The sequence below is a fragment of the Stigmatopora argus genome, chromosome 5 (assembly GCF_051989625.1).
Source record: "Stigmatopora argus isolate UIUO_Sarg chromosome 5, RoL_Sarg_1.0, whole genome shotgun sequence".
Taxonomy (NCBI): Eukaryota; Metazoa; Chordata; class Actinopteri; order Syngnathiformes; family Syngnathidae; genus Stigmatopora; species Stigmatopora argus.
Genome location: NC_135391.1, coordinates 9,140,102 through 9,151,593, shown reverse-complemented (window position 1 = coordinate 9,151,593; position 11,492 = coordinate 9,140,102). Strand labels below are relative to the sequence as shown.

At 36.9% G+C, this 11,492-nt stretch overlaps 1 protein-coding gene and 1 long non-coding RNA gene across 2 annotated transcripts; both read right to left on the bottom strand.

The window, feature by feature from the left end:
* Positions 1-142: 142 nt before the first annotated feature.
* Positions 143-919, bottom strand: LOC144074712 (uncharacterized). Its single transcript, XR_013300364.1, has 2 exons — positions 727-919; positions 143-551 (listed from the first exon to the last, which is right to left on the bottom strand). It is a non-coding gene; the product is annotated as an uncharacterized LOC144074712 (long non-coding RNA).
* Positions 920-2,630: 1,711 nt separating this feature from the next.
* slc6a4b (solute carrier family 6 member 4b) lies at positions 2,631-8,034 on the bottom strand. The gene is made up of 13 exons (XM_077600518.1): positions 7,782-8,034; positions 7,048-7,182; positions 6,667-6,886; positions 6,425-6,563; positions 6,222-6,356; positions 5,289-5,392; positions 4,620-4,747; positions 4,439-4,551; positions 4,114-4,245; positions 3,919-4,018; positions 3,726-3,826; positions 3,303-3,470; positions 2,631-3,217 (listed from the first exon to the last, which is right to left on the bottom strand). The coding sequence occupies exons 1-13, from the start codon at positions 7,972-7,974 to the stop codon at positions 3,137-3,139; spliced, it is 1,749 nt and encodes a 582-aa protein (XP_077456644.1). The 5' UTR covers positions 7,975-8,034; the 3' UTR covers positions 2,631-3,136.
* Between the last annotated feature and the right edge of the window lie 3,458 nt (positions 8,035-11,492).

Genomic DNA, 11,492 nt, shown 5'->3' with positions numbered 1-11,492 from the left:
TGAGTCCTAGTAGCAAAAGTGGCTTCCGCTTACGAGTTTCAGCGTGGATTTTCACATTTTTATGAACTTTCAAAAAAATTAATAATTAATAGTGGGAAAAATCACTAAGTATTGAATAAGTGAAGACGCGACAAACGAGGGATTACTGTATACTAGGTGTATTTTTCTCTATAAACCAGGGCACACAACATGAGTAATGTCATGGAAAAAATAAACATAATTTGGTAAAATACCCTGAAAAAATGACACAGTGCTTTGCAATGAACTCATATTTAACTTAAATATGCATTGTGTTCAAATATGGCTTAAAGTGAGTATTAGATGTCCCAAATAAATATGCAAGTGGTACTGCCACTTAAGTCATTGTGAAGACTTCCGCAGCTGGGAAATCCGATGAGCATTGAAGGGAGCCTGAACTTGCATCTTGTAAGTTTTCATTTCCATGGAAATGGGGTGGAGACCACCTCACCGCCTGGAGAGGGGCTTGTAGACGCACACGGCCATGATGATCATCAGCAGCAGGAGGACGCCAACGACGCTTCCCAGCGTGACTGTAGCCAAACGACAACAATCATTCATTTCTAAAGCTTTTGTAGTATTCATTTGATTTGCGACTATTAAAAAAAGAGCAATAAAATCCCCCAAAACATAGAAAAGGCGTGGTCGCCCATCCGGAAATCATTTAGAATGAATGAGCCGTGCTTACAATCAGCGTTTATTTCTTACCCAAATTTTGCTTGCGTAAGACCACGTAAGATCTTTCGCCCACTGAAAACTCGTCGTCGTCCTCTCCATCCGCCAAAAAAATTAGTGACATGAATAATGCCTGCGGGACGACACCTAGCATCACAGCGGTAGTAAAAATGGTGGTTATGACGATGATGATGATGATGATGATGGTGATGAGGAAGAGGAGGATGATAAACCTGCTTCTGCTGTGGGAAATCAGGGTCCTAAATCCGACAATCTAATAACTCAAATGTCGAACTCAAACCGAGGAGGACCTAATAAAGACTCATTTCTTATCTTGCACTTGGACTAAAACTCCGCAGTCACGTTTTGTACTTATTTATGTAACCAGCACTTATTCATGTTGACTACCACTTGTTTATTATGTTGATTATATATATATATATATATATATATATATATATATATATATATATATATATATATATATATATATATATAATTTGTTTATTATTATCAATTGGTTATTTATCTTTTTGTTTGTTTGTTGTTTTTATTTGTGCACTTACCTACTTATTTATGTTGTTGAGTACTTTTTATGTGACTAATTATTTTATTATTATTATTTTATTATTTGTTTGTTTGTTATTCTTATCTGTGCACTTCGTGGTTAAGCTTTAAATCCTATTATACTGACAATAAAAGCATCCAATTCAGTATAATTCAATTATAACTATTTTAAGAGGAGTAGTCACAACAGTAGGCATCTATTCATAAATTCTAATTAGTTTAGTTTATTTACTACAAGTCCAAGTCAAAGAGTATGTGTTTATTGAGGTAAGAAAAAGGCAAATTTATATTAAAAACAACTTTTGGCAGCAATAGACATCCGGCCTCTTCCAGTTCAAATGGATTGGACACTTCTTGTCATCAAAGGCAGCAAGAGTTAAGCTATGTGATTTCTAAAATAAAATAAGTTTGTCACATTTCAACGAGCCCTGCGATTGGATGGCAATCGATTCAGGGTGTTCCCCCGCCATTTGTGTTCTTAATGTAAATTTGTTAAAGAAAACCCGTCTCAAGATGTAATCATCACAAAAGTTTATTTTAATTTACTTTCTCTTAATCCATGGTACAAATAGGTAAACAGCAGGACAGTAATACATTATAATAACTCGCATCTCACTGGGAAGCAACTTGAAAGTGTCAGGCCTTCATCGCATTTCTAATCTCGTAAATGTCAAAGAGCAATCAAGAAATGATTTAAAGGTCAAGCTCCTTGAGGTTATAAGCTTATGTAATTGTCATGAGTAAAATGGAGTAGGCTATTTCTCAGAAGAAAAGAATGTCAACAAATTTGACTTTCCCTAATGTTCAGTCTTTAATGACACATTTTCTGTTTTTCCTCATAAATGCATCCCATTCATTTTGTTTTATTTTCTATTTGGTATATATATATATACATATATATATATATATATATATATATATATATATATATATATATATATATATATATATATATATATATTTCTCTTCTACTCTGTGTCAAGTGCCTCATGTTAGGTAAGAGAGAAGCAGCCATTTTAGAAAGCTCTTTTATGTGTACCTGTTGTCTACTTCAATAGTCAATGACACAAAGCAGCTTTGATCGTGATGGTAGATCATATATGTTATAAAGTACTTTACGCTTCTGTCTATGTTCCTATCAGCCATCTTTGAAGTCATGGGTTCCTTACTTTAAAAAAATATCCTTTAGTGGATCTTACATAATACACGTGGTTACATGTGTGTTCTTCTAGGCCTTGCAGCTTGTTGTTGTTTTAAGCTGTTTGCTATCTGTTTTGATGGACTATATTATAAAATGAATTATAATTGATGACACCTCACCCCAACTGTGCAGTGTCCAGGAAAATTATTTTTAGAAATGTATTCAAAAAGACAATAACAACATTTTTTTAATATCAATTGATCACTACAATCACTCAAGAGGGTTTTAAAACAAGATGTTCACATAATCATGACTAAAACACGTCATTGTAGACCTAGTTTATGTCAGCAAACTGCTAACTTTGAAAGAAGACACAGATATTATTATTTAAAAATCTTCCTCTCATCATTTGGCATTTAGCTGTTAGAGATAACTTGAGTGACTCTAATTGACCTGAAAGAGGAAAAGTGATATCATAACAGAAAGCGAGAGAGGAAAAAAATTCTCTCATGTGTGTAAACTCCTGGTTTTCAACTATATCAGTGAACACAAGTACATTTTTTTGTTTACAATATAGCAAATGTTTCCATTTTAATTCAGGTGTGCCTTGTTTAACTCACCAAATAGAAACTGGACCCAAACTGACCACACAGGCTGAACAACAGTCATTATGCCATAGATAAAAGTTGTCAAATACAAGACAGACAAGATTTCTTTTTTCAAATGCACTATTTTCTATGGAACGATGGCCATGGTTAGGCTGTCGGCGTGAATGTCTGGCAAGGTCCTCTCGGGTCTCAGACACACTGCCAGCCTCTGTCAGTTAAAAGGTAGTTCTATTGAGAATATGAAGCGAATCCACGCTCACATTTTTCCAGACTTATTTCTTATTTTTACAGACCTGTTTGAGAGATCCTGGTGTCCACACCATTTTGTATACCATGTAAATGGGGATCCACATTAGGGACGAAAAGCCAATGATGTACCCAACCGTGATGCTCCAGTCGGGGTACTTGTAGTCAAACAATGTAAGTAGTGGGGCTTTCAGCAGGGAACTCACCATGATATACTGAAAATGGAGGGCAAACATGGAAAAAATTACAATTTATCAATAGTTGATACACAGTTGGGTTTATATACTATAATCTTTGTTTACATATCCATTTTGTAAAAAAATAAATAATATTCCTGAACAGTTTGGATTGGATTGGATAACTTTATTCATCCCGTATTCGGGAAATTTCGTTGTCACAGTAGCAAGAGGGTGAGGATGCAGAAATAGGAAAGGCATTTTAGACATAAATGGTTCTATTTTTCTTCTTACCGCAAGAAAGGCGGGGCTGATGGCAACCCAGCACACCTTCCAAAACATTCCCGGGGCTTTGCCCAGCATGGCTTGAACATCGTTGCTGAATCTGTTGATACCTGAAAGCAAGATAGGTAAGAGAAAAAACATTGTGGATTATAATATTACAGTTGATTCTCGAGAAAAAAAACGCTCTCAATTTTGTGCTTACCATAGAACCAAGAAACCGCAATGGCCTCAAGAAATCCCACGGCAATGATGGAACATCCGACGCCAAACTCCTCTAGCAGCTTGACAACATAGGCACCACCCTGTCAATTAACCAATGTCAAGTCAATGTTTTCCTCCTAAAACCTGCCAATGCAGCTCATTAAAGGACAAACAAGTGGCCATTTATTTTAATTACATAAGTAAGAGTACTCAAAGAGCCTAGAAAACAGACCACCACCAAACAAAGGACAAAGAGTTCTCGTCTTTGAGAAAAACGATCAGGGTATTCATCCAACACAGCCGTGATGATGGCTTCCAGCCCACCAAACTGAAACAAATAAAGAATCAAATTGACTCTGGCGTCACAATATTTCAACTATCACAGAAAATGCGTATATTACTACCACAACTATTCTAATGGAAATATGCACTTCTTCCCAATGTGACTCCTTAAGTAACAATATAATACAGTATTTATTTGCTTTAAAGGCGTAATGGTTAAAAGCAATATTTGGTCATACCGTGCTGTCAAGCCCCAGTGTGATCATCATGACAAAAAATATAATTGCGAAAAAAGTTGAGCCCACCATGTTGGCGATGGCCTCGGGGTAGGTGATGAAAAGTAAACTGGGACCTGCGATCATGACAACATGAATGTGAGTTCCGTGTAATTATGGGTCATTTTGAGTGTCGTGGGTTCACCTTTATCTTTGGCCACATCCTCAACCTTCACTTTTCTCATCTCGGCCATGTACCCCAGCACTGTAAAGATGACGAACCCTGAGATGAAACTGGTCAGACAGTTGACCAAACTGGTCACAATGGCGTCACTAAAACAACAGAAAAGAAATCATACACATTTGTCTAAAAAAACTTCTTAAAAACCAGATGCTGGATTTATAAATGATTTCTTTTGTCCTTTCCAAATTCTGGAATCTCATCTTCTGTCACGTTGCGTTCCGGTTCTACCGAAGTAAATGATAACTACATTATGTGAGTTGAAAATTGTACAGAAAACCCTCAATATGAATAATGAGAAAACATTAAATGAATAATATTGCATTAGAACATGAACAGTTTTCCAAATAAAATGTAGGTACATCATTCTGAGGTACAAAAACACAGCCTGTCAAATTACCTTTTTGTTAAAGTGGTATTTTATGTTTTCAGGATGGAAAATGACAATGAATATCAATGGCTCGACATAATTTGGTAGATATTTTTAAGCAGTGAAACTAGTGCAGTTTTGAAGAAATCCCAATAAATAAACCAAATGGTAAAAAAAAACATTTTTTATTATTTAAAAAAATTTTGAAAAGAAGCGTGTTCAATTGTGCTCAGAATAGTTCAAACAGAAAAGTCAGTTCTTACCGATAACAATTATTAGAGAAAGGGTTATAACTGGAGAGTGCCAGTAGCACTCCAAAGCCTGGACCAAGAGAGAAGAAGATCTGAGCAGCAGCGTCCACCCACACCTTGAAAAAGAGTGAAAAGGAAATTTAAGTCTGCAAAGACAATAGTGAGCTGTGACAAAATGAAAAGAAATCTGGCTGAAATTCCCAGTAATTCATCAATCACCCCTTTTTCCCCCAAGGTATGTGTAATTGTGTGTATGGAGGAGAAGTAATATTGTGTCAGTTTTGCATATACTGTGGCTGCCTTGTTGTCAACCAGCTGTACACTGGGAGATCTGAAGAGCAGTGTGTTAAAAAGAAGAGGGCAGTGTTGTGAGTCAGAAAAGGGAGGCGTTTGTTAATGAGCAGAAAATCTAAACCAATTATGCATCTTATTATGCCGCTCTCTAGCTTATTTATGCATCTCATTTCTTCTCATACATATTCGCCTCCAACCAAAGCGCACACAGGTTTTACCAGACTGTCTCAGAGAGCCAGAGAGAAGCTTTTTACTGTGTCTATCAAGGGATCACAGAAAAAATCATACTATTATTTTCATTCTGTGTTTTGACATTGCTGGGGTTTCATATTTTCAAATGATATTAGAGATTGATTTACAACTCAATTTATATTTATTTGATTAAAAAAAAAACATTTCCAGGCAACCAAAACTTCCATAACCCAAATTATTACTTAGGATTGTTTTAAATCAATTGTGATTAAAATGCTACTTCCCATTTGTAATGCCTGTGATAAAGTAGAGTATTAATTTATGAGAAAAGTGTACAAAAATGATTACAGAAGTGGCAAAAAGATCTCCTGAAGTAAACAGAGGTAGCTAATATCTGTAAAATAAAGGATTAGCACTGCTTTAGATTTGTTTCCTTCTGGGAGACCAAAAATGACTCACACTGGTTTCCAGCAGCTTCTCCCAATTTGGTTTGAGGTAAAATACCACTCCTTTCCAAGCTCCTGGGAGAGTGGCACCACGGATCAACAGGATCAATAGGACAATGTAGGGCAAAGTGGCTGTCACCCACACAACCTGCAGGCAAAGATGAGAAACCATCCCTTGTCTTGTTAGAAAAGAAAAAAGAAATAACAATGTGTTACCTTTCCAGATGTCTTCACCCCCTTCCACAGACTGAAGTAAACTATCGTGAAAATGAGAAAAAGGCAGAGCATCAGCTGCCAGCGAACACCTCCCACATTGGCCAGGCCCGAGGACTTGTGGATTTCAAGGACGTTTCTCCTGTCAGGAAGGAACGCATCCTGCCATTACCAGATAATCCACAAGCGCAAAGCAAAACTATTCCACTGTAATCATTTAAATACAAACACTTACATGCACTTACGTGTAAAATTCCTCTGCTGGAGATCGGGAAGAATTCGTCCAGGTGACGTTATCCATGCCAAAATAATTAGTGCAATTATCCGTGTTCCACGCATTGTCACAGTTTGTCCACGGCAAGATGGTGGAGAAGGAGGAGTAGAAGTAGAAGAGAGCCCATGCGATGATGGTGTTGTAATAGAAGGAAACATAAAGAGCGATGACGCAAATGGCATATCCAATACCTAAAACACAAAAGAAAGCAGTATTGCAGTTGATACTTTATATTTTTTAAAGAGTCTGTGGTTATCTAGTTATATTTTGATTACATTATACGCCGCATAATGAGGGCAAAATTATTAAAACCATTTCACTGCACTTTTTCATGTTGGTGTTTGTGGATTACCTTTGAAAATGGGACAGATGTGTTTCCATATTGATATGGCACCGGTTCTGTGGAACTGTCCTAGAGCCAGCTCCATATAAAAGAGTGGCACTCCCCCAAAGATGGCCATCAGAATATAAGGGATAAGAAAAGCTCCTGCACTCGAACACGTACACAAATGCACACAAGCCAATGGTAAAATGACTTTACTCAAGGAGAAGTGTTAAAATAGTTTGCAGTTTCACTGGTAAGGAAAAGTGAGGATGCTTAAGAAGCTTTAATCTAAAGTAAAATGTGACATTCTTTTATTTTTTCTGCTTTTAATGTTATTGTTAAGTGTGGTTTACAGATAGAATTTCCGATGATTATGTCTAAACTCATTCTATAAACAAATCATTTTTGAGTCAACTTGACTGTAGTACTTTACAAATTATTTTAATATTTATATATTAAGAATTACCCTACTTAAAACCTGCTTACATTTTGTTTTGAATTAGCTAATAAAATCAAGTGTAGACTTGTAAAATGTAATTGAAGACGATTTCCTTGTATTCTATAATTCACCCAAAATGAGTTTATCAAAGTCCTTTTTTCCTGAAACCATGCCCCCTCCCACCTGTAATGAGCCATTTTCAGCACCTTGGACAGTGGTGTGCGCACTTTCATATTATTTTAAGGTTATTCTACAGACTACCAGCTACATACAAAAACTTAAGATCCAGTAAGTAAAAATGGTAAACTTAAAAGAATCTTACCGCCACCATTCTGGTAACATATATAAGGAAACCTCCAAACATTTCCCAGGTCCACAGCAAAGCCCACGACAGACAGGAGAAAGTCCATCTTTTTGCTCCATTTATCCCTTGAATCCGTCTGCATGATGATTGGCACGTTGGTGGACGTGTATCCAGGAGTTGGGGAGCCGTGGTGGATCAGACTAGCAGCCATGACCGCTGAGTTCTGTTGGGCCACAGACTGCAAAGTCAGGCAGAGGAGAGAAGGGTGGAGGTGGGGGCTTCTCCTGTAATGATGACTGGGAGCAGTGGGCGGAACCCAGTGAGACACCTGGATTCCGGTAAGAGAGAGACACTCGAGGATCTTTCAATTTGCATTGTAATAAAATAATTTTATGTCGTTATTGCTTAAGTTTAAATAAATGAAAGTCAGGCAATTTTTATAAGAAATGTTGAAGATGAATGACAATTATTCTTAAGTAGGATAGGTTTTTTATTTATTTATTTTTTTCAGACCAGTTTTTGGTTGTAGCATCCAAAACTTTTTGCAATTTTTCTGTATGATGTGCTTTACTAAATTGTTCTGTATGATGTGCTTTACTAATTGGGAAGTCATTAATACATGCATCTGTCTTAATGATTTGATTTGGTGATTCTTAATGATTGATGCTTTGCTTTTGACTTTGTGCTTTTGCTTTGTTGTTCTGCGGCCTTTGCGACTGTATTGTCTAACTTGTAACTATGTGTAACTATGCCTTTCCTGTATCTGCATTCTCACCCTCTTGCTACTGTCACAATGAAATTTCCTGAATACGGGATGAATAAAGTTATCCAATCCAATCTACAAGAAAAAAACGATTAAAAAAATACCATAAATTAACCTTGCACTGATGCCTAATTCATGCTTTTTACCCTTCTATATAATTTCTGATTTTCGAGACTCAGTATTAGGAGATTTGAAAAAATGAAGACTTGGAGACTCACATGCAAAAATATATGATCAGGACCCCAATAAATATTCCACTATTAAACACGTCAAAACAAACTTTCCAATTAGTACTGAAACATCCTCCCTGAAAGATTTGTTAACTATTTCTACTCTTCCTCACACTACTCATAAGAAAACACTCTCTGCCTGAAGAAAATAAGTGAGACTGGTGATTGAAACTCTTAAGAAAGTAAAAACGAAATTATACTAAAATGACACATCCATTCCAAGATAACAAATAAATATGTCACAGGAAACTCTTAACACTTCATTAAGTTAACCCAACTGAAGCACTAGATCAAGTGCTAATATCATTTGTAAGCATAAAATTGCAGAGGCTAAAATGCACCTACAAAGACAACCTGATAAAAGATCATTTACAATCCGTCACTTTTAACATAAGTGTATTGCAAATTGGAAATGGGATATTCAGAGAGCTCACATTTGTCTGTAAGTGCTGAGTGCATCAAATAAAGTTAGTCTGGTAAAAGAAGATGGCACTAAGAGACACACAGTTCCATCCTAATTTGTCACCTAAAAGGAAAAATGTCCAGATAATGAGGCAGTATGACACCAGATAGGCTAGCATTCTGAGCTATTGCAGTGTGCAGAAAAAAGGAACATGAGAATTGAGTCTCTCTAAATTCAGAAGAACATCTGCAAGGTCAAAGATCATTGATCTTTGGCCAGGCATCCAATTTTTAGGTCTACATCCTGGCAGCGGTATGCTTGGCTCACGTTCCTGCAGACCAGAATGTCTTCATGAGAACAATCGGCCGACAAAGGTGTAAGCCGTGGCTGCTCATCTGAGGTGTGCTCGTCCTGGGGGTCTAAAAGCAAGAAGACAACAACCCATATAGCTCTGCCCTTCTCTAGTACACCATTCTGTCAATCTGCATTGGCACATAGCAGTAGAAGAACATCAGACTGACAGGAGCCTCCATCGCCCGTTAGAGCACGTCGACTCCAATCACACGCGGACATGTGCATGTCAGCCATGCCCGCAGACGTTGCCAACGGGCAACACACATGGGGATGACATGCCGTTGCTGTTCCTCAAACCTGAAGATTTGATGAAACGCTGAGCTGGTCTTCCACTAAAATGGCAGCAGGCAGTTGCAAATATGTCACAGAAAACTCTTAACCCAAAAAAGAAATCTCATCCCCTTCCTCCCAAGTGCTGGTGTTGAAGTTATGATTATGATAATGAAGGCAACTACATGACGTGGGTTTCACTCAGGCTGGGAAAGAGCCCTGGTGTGCAGTTTACTCGAGCAGAAATCCTGCTTTGGCATTTCACAACGGGTTATTATCTCATTTTAGTGCCAGGTATGAGTCATTCCTGCCAGGCAATCATTTTACTAACATTATGTATACTGGGAAATGGGAGAGGGTAAAAAAAGAAGTTGAAAGTGTCTGTGGCAGGTGCTTGTTTTTAAACTTTGGCTACTCTCGTGTGTGTGTGATCAGAAGGGCTGCATTTGTAGGTCAGTAATTGGACTGGGCTGGTCTAAGTCCACCTTGACATTCACATTAGCAGTTGGGTTTTGTTTGTTGTGGTCCTGATAACCATGAAAGCATCTTTGCAGGGCATTCACCTCCTCAGTCTGTCATGCTGCATAATCACTACGTTCTTTCGCCAACTGATCCACCTGACAGCTCAGTGCCTCCGAGGCAGAGTGGGACTCGTGGCCCTAAGACACAACCGTCTGGAACATTGATGTCTTCGCTCACTGCGTACTGGTGGTTTATAATCATTTGGAGGAGTATGTTTTAATTTGTGAGTCCTCATTTGCACATGAATATTACAAAACCACATTCTTTTGTGTGTATTTCTCTACACGTTGTACATACGCTATTTTTTTTATCATGCTTTTCCTGGTCACCCAGTGGAGTGTTTGTCACGCAGTTCTGAGTACGTATCTGGATTTTCATGTTCTCCCCGACGCTTTTCTAGGTTTTCTCAGGCTTGTCACTCATGACATAAATGTGTACTATGTAAGTCAGAATGTAAACTGTCCATGTTGTGTGATTATGGATACCCTCCTCTGTCTATATTTGCAATAGAAAATTAATTCATTGTTCATCTTCAGTCGTAGTCGCGCAAAGGAAAGGTATTCACTTTGTTTTTTACATGTTCAATAAGATACACATATTAATAAAACGGATAAGTATGTCTATTTGATTGTTTAATTTTTAGATTATTAATTAATTTAAAAAATATAGAGTTAACCTGTATTTTATTTGACGTGCTTGTAATTTAGAATATTCACCACAAGATGACACCATAACAAAATCTTTTAGATACATAGACATTGGCGTCCAACCAAATTGTAATGGAAAGTACTTTTTGTTTAATGACAATATGCATTACGACACCACAGAAAAAAAAAATGTTATTTGAAAACTCTCATTAAAAGTGAGCTTTACAGTAAATGGCTATCCTTTGCAATGTACCTCTACATGTGTATATATGTGTCAATGTGTCTGCATTAGATGAACATATGTATAGTATTTTCCCCCAAAAAACAAAAAAAAACCACTATCATATATAACTAGTAAATTCAGAAGATTGAAATTTATCACGAATAATTGAATAAAATCACAAGACTGAATGATTTCATTGAATCAGATCATTTGTAATTTTTATAAATAGAGGAAAAATACATGCATTGAAATATATATTTACCGTATTTTCACGACTATAAGGCGCACTTAAAAATCTTACATTTCCTCCAAAAAAA

Bases quoted from the DNA above. Each gene is read 5' to 3' on its own strand.
- slc6a4b (XM_077600518.1), bottom strand. From the start codon at position 7,974: ATGGCTGCTAGTCTGATCCACCACGGCTCCCCAACTCCTGGATACACG. The intron at 4,246-4,438 runs GTATGACCAAAT...TATTTGTTTCAG, and splicing joins CACTGGGGCTTGACAGCACG to TTTGGTGGGCTGGAAGCCAT. The intron at 4,019-4,113 runs GTAATTAAAATA...GTTAATTGACAG, and splicing joins CTTTGAGTACTCTTACTTAT to GGTGGTGCCTATGTTGTCAA.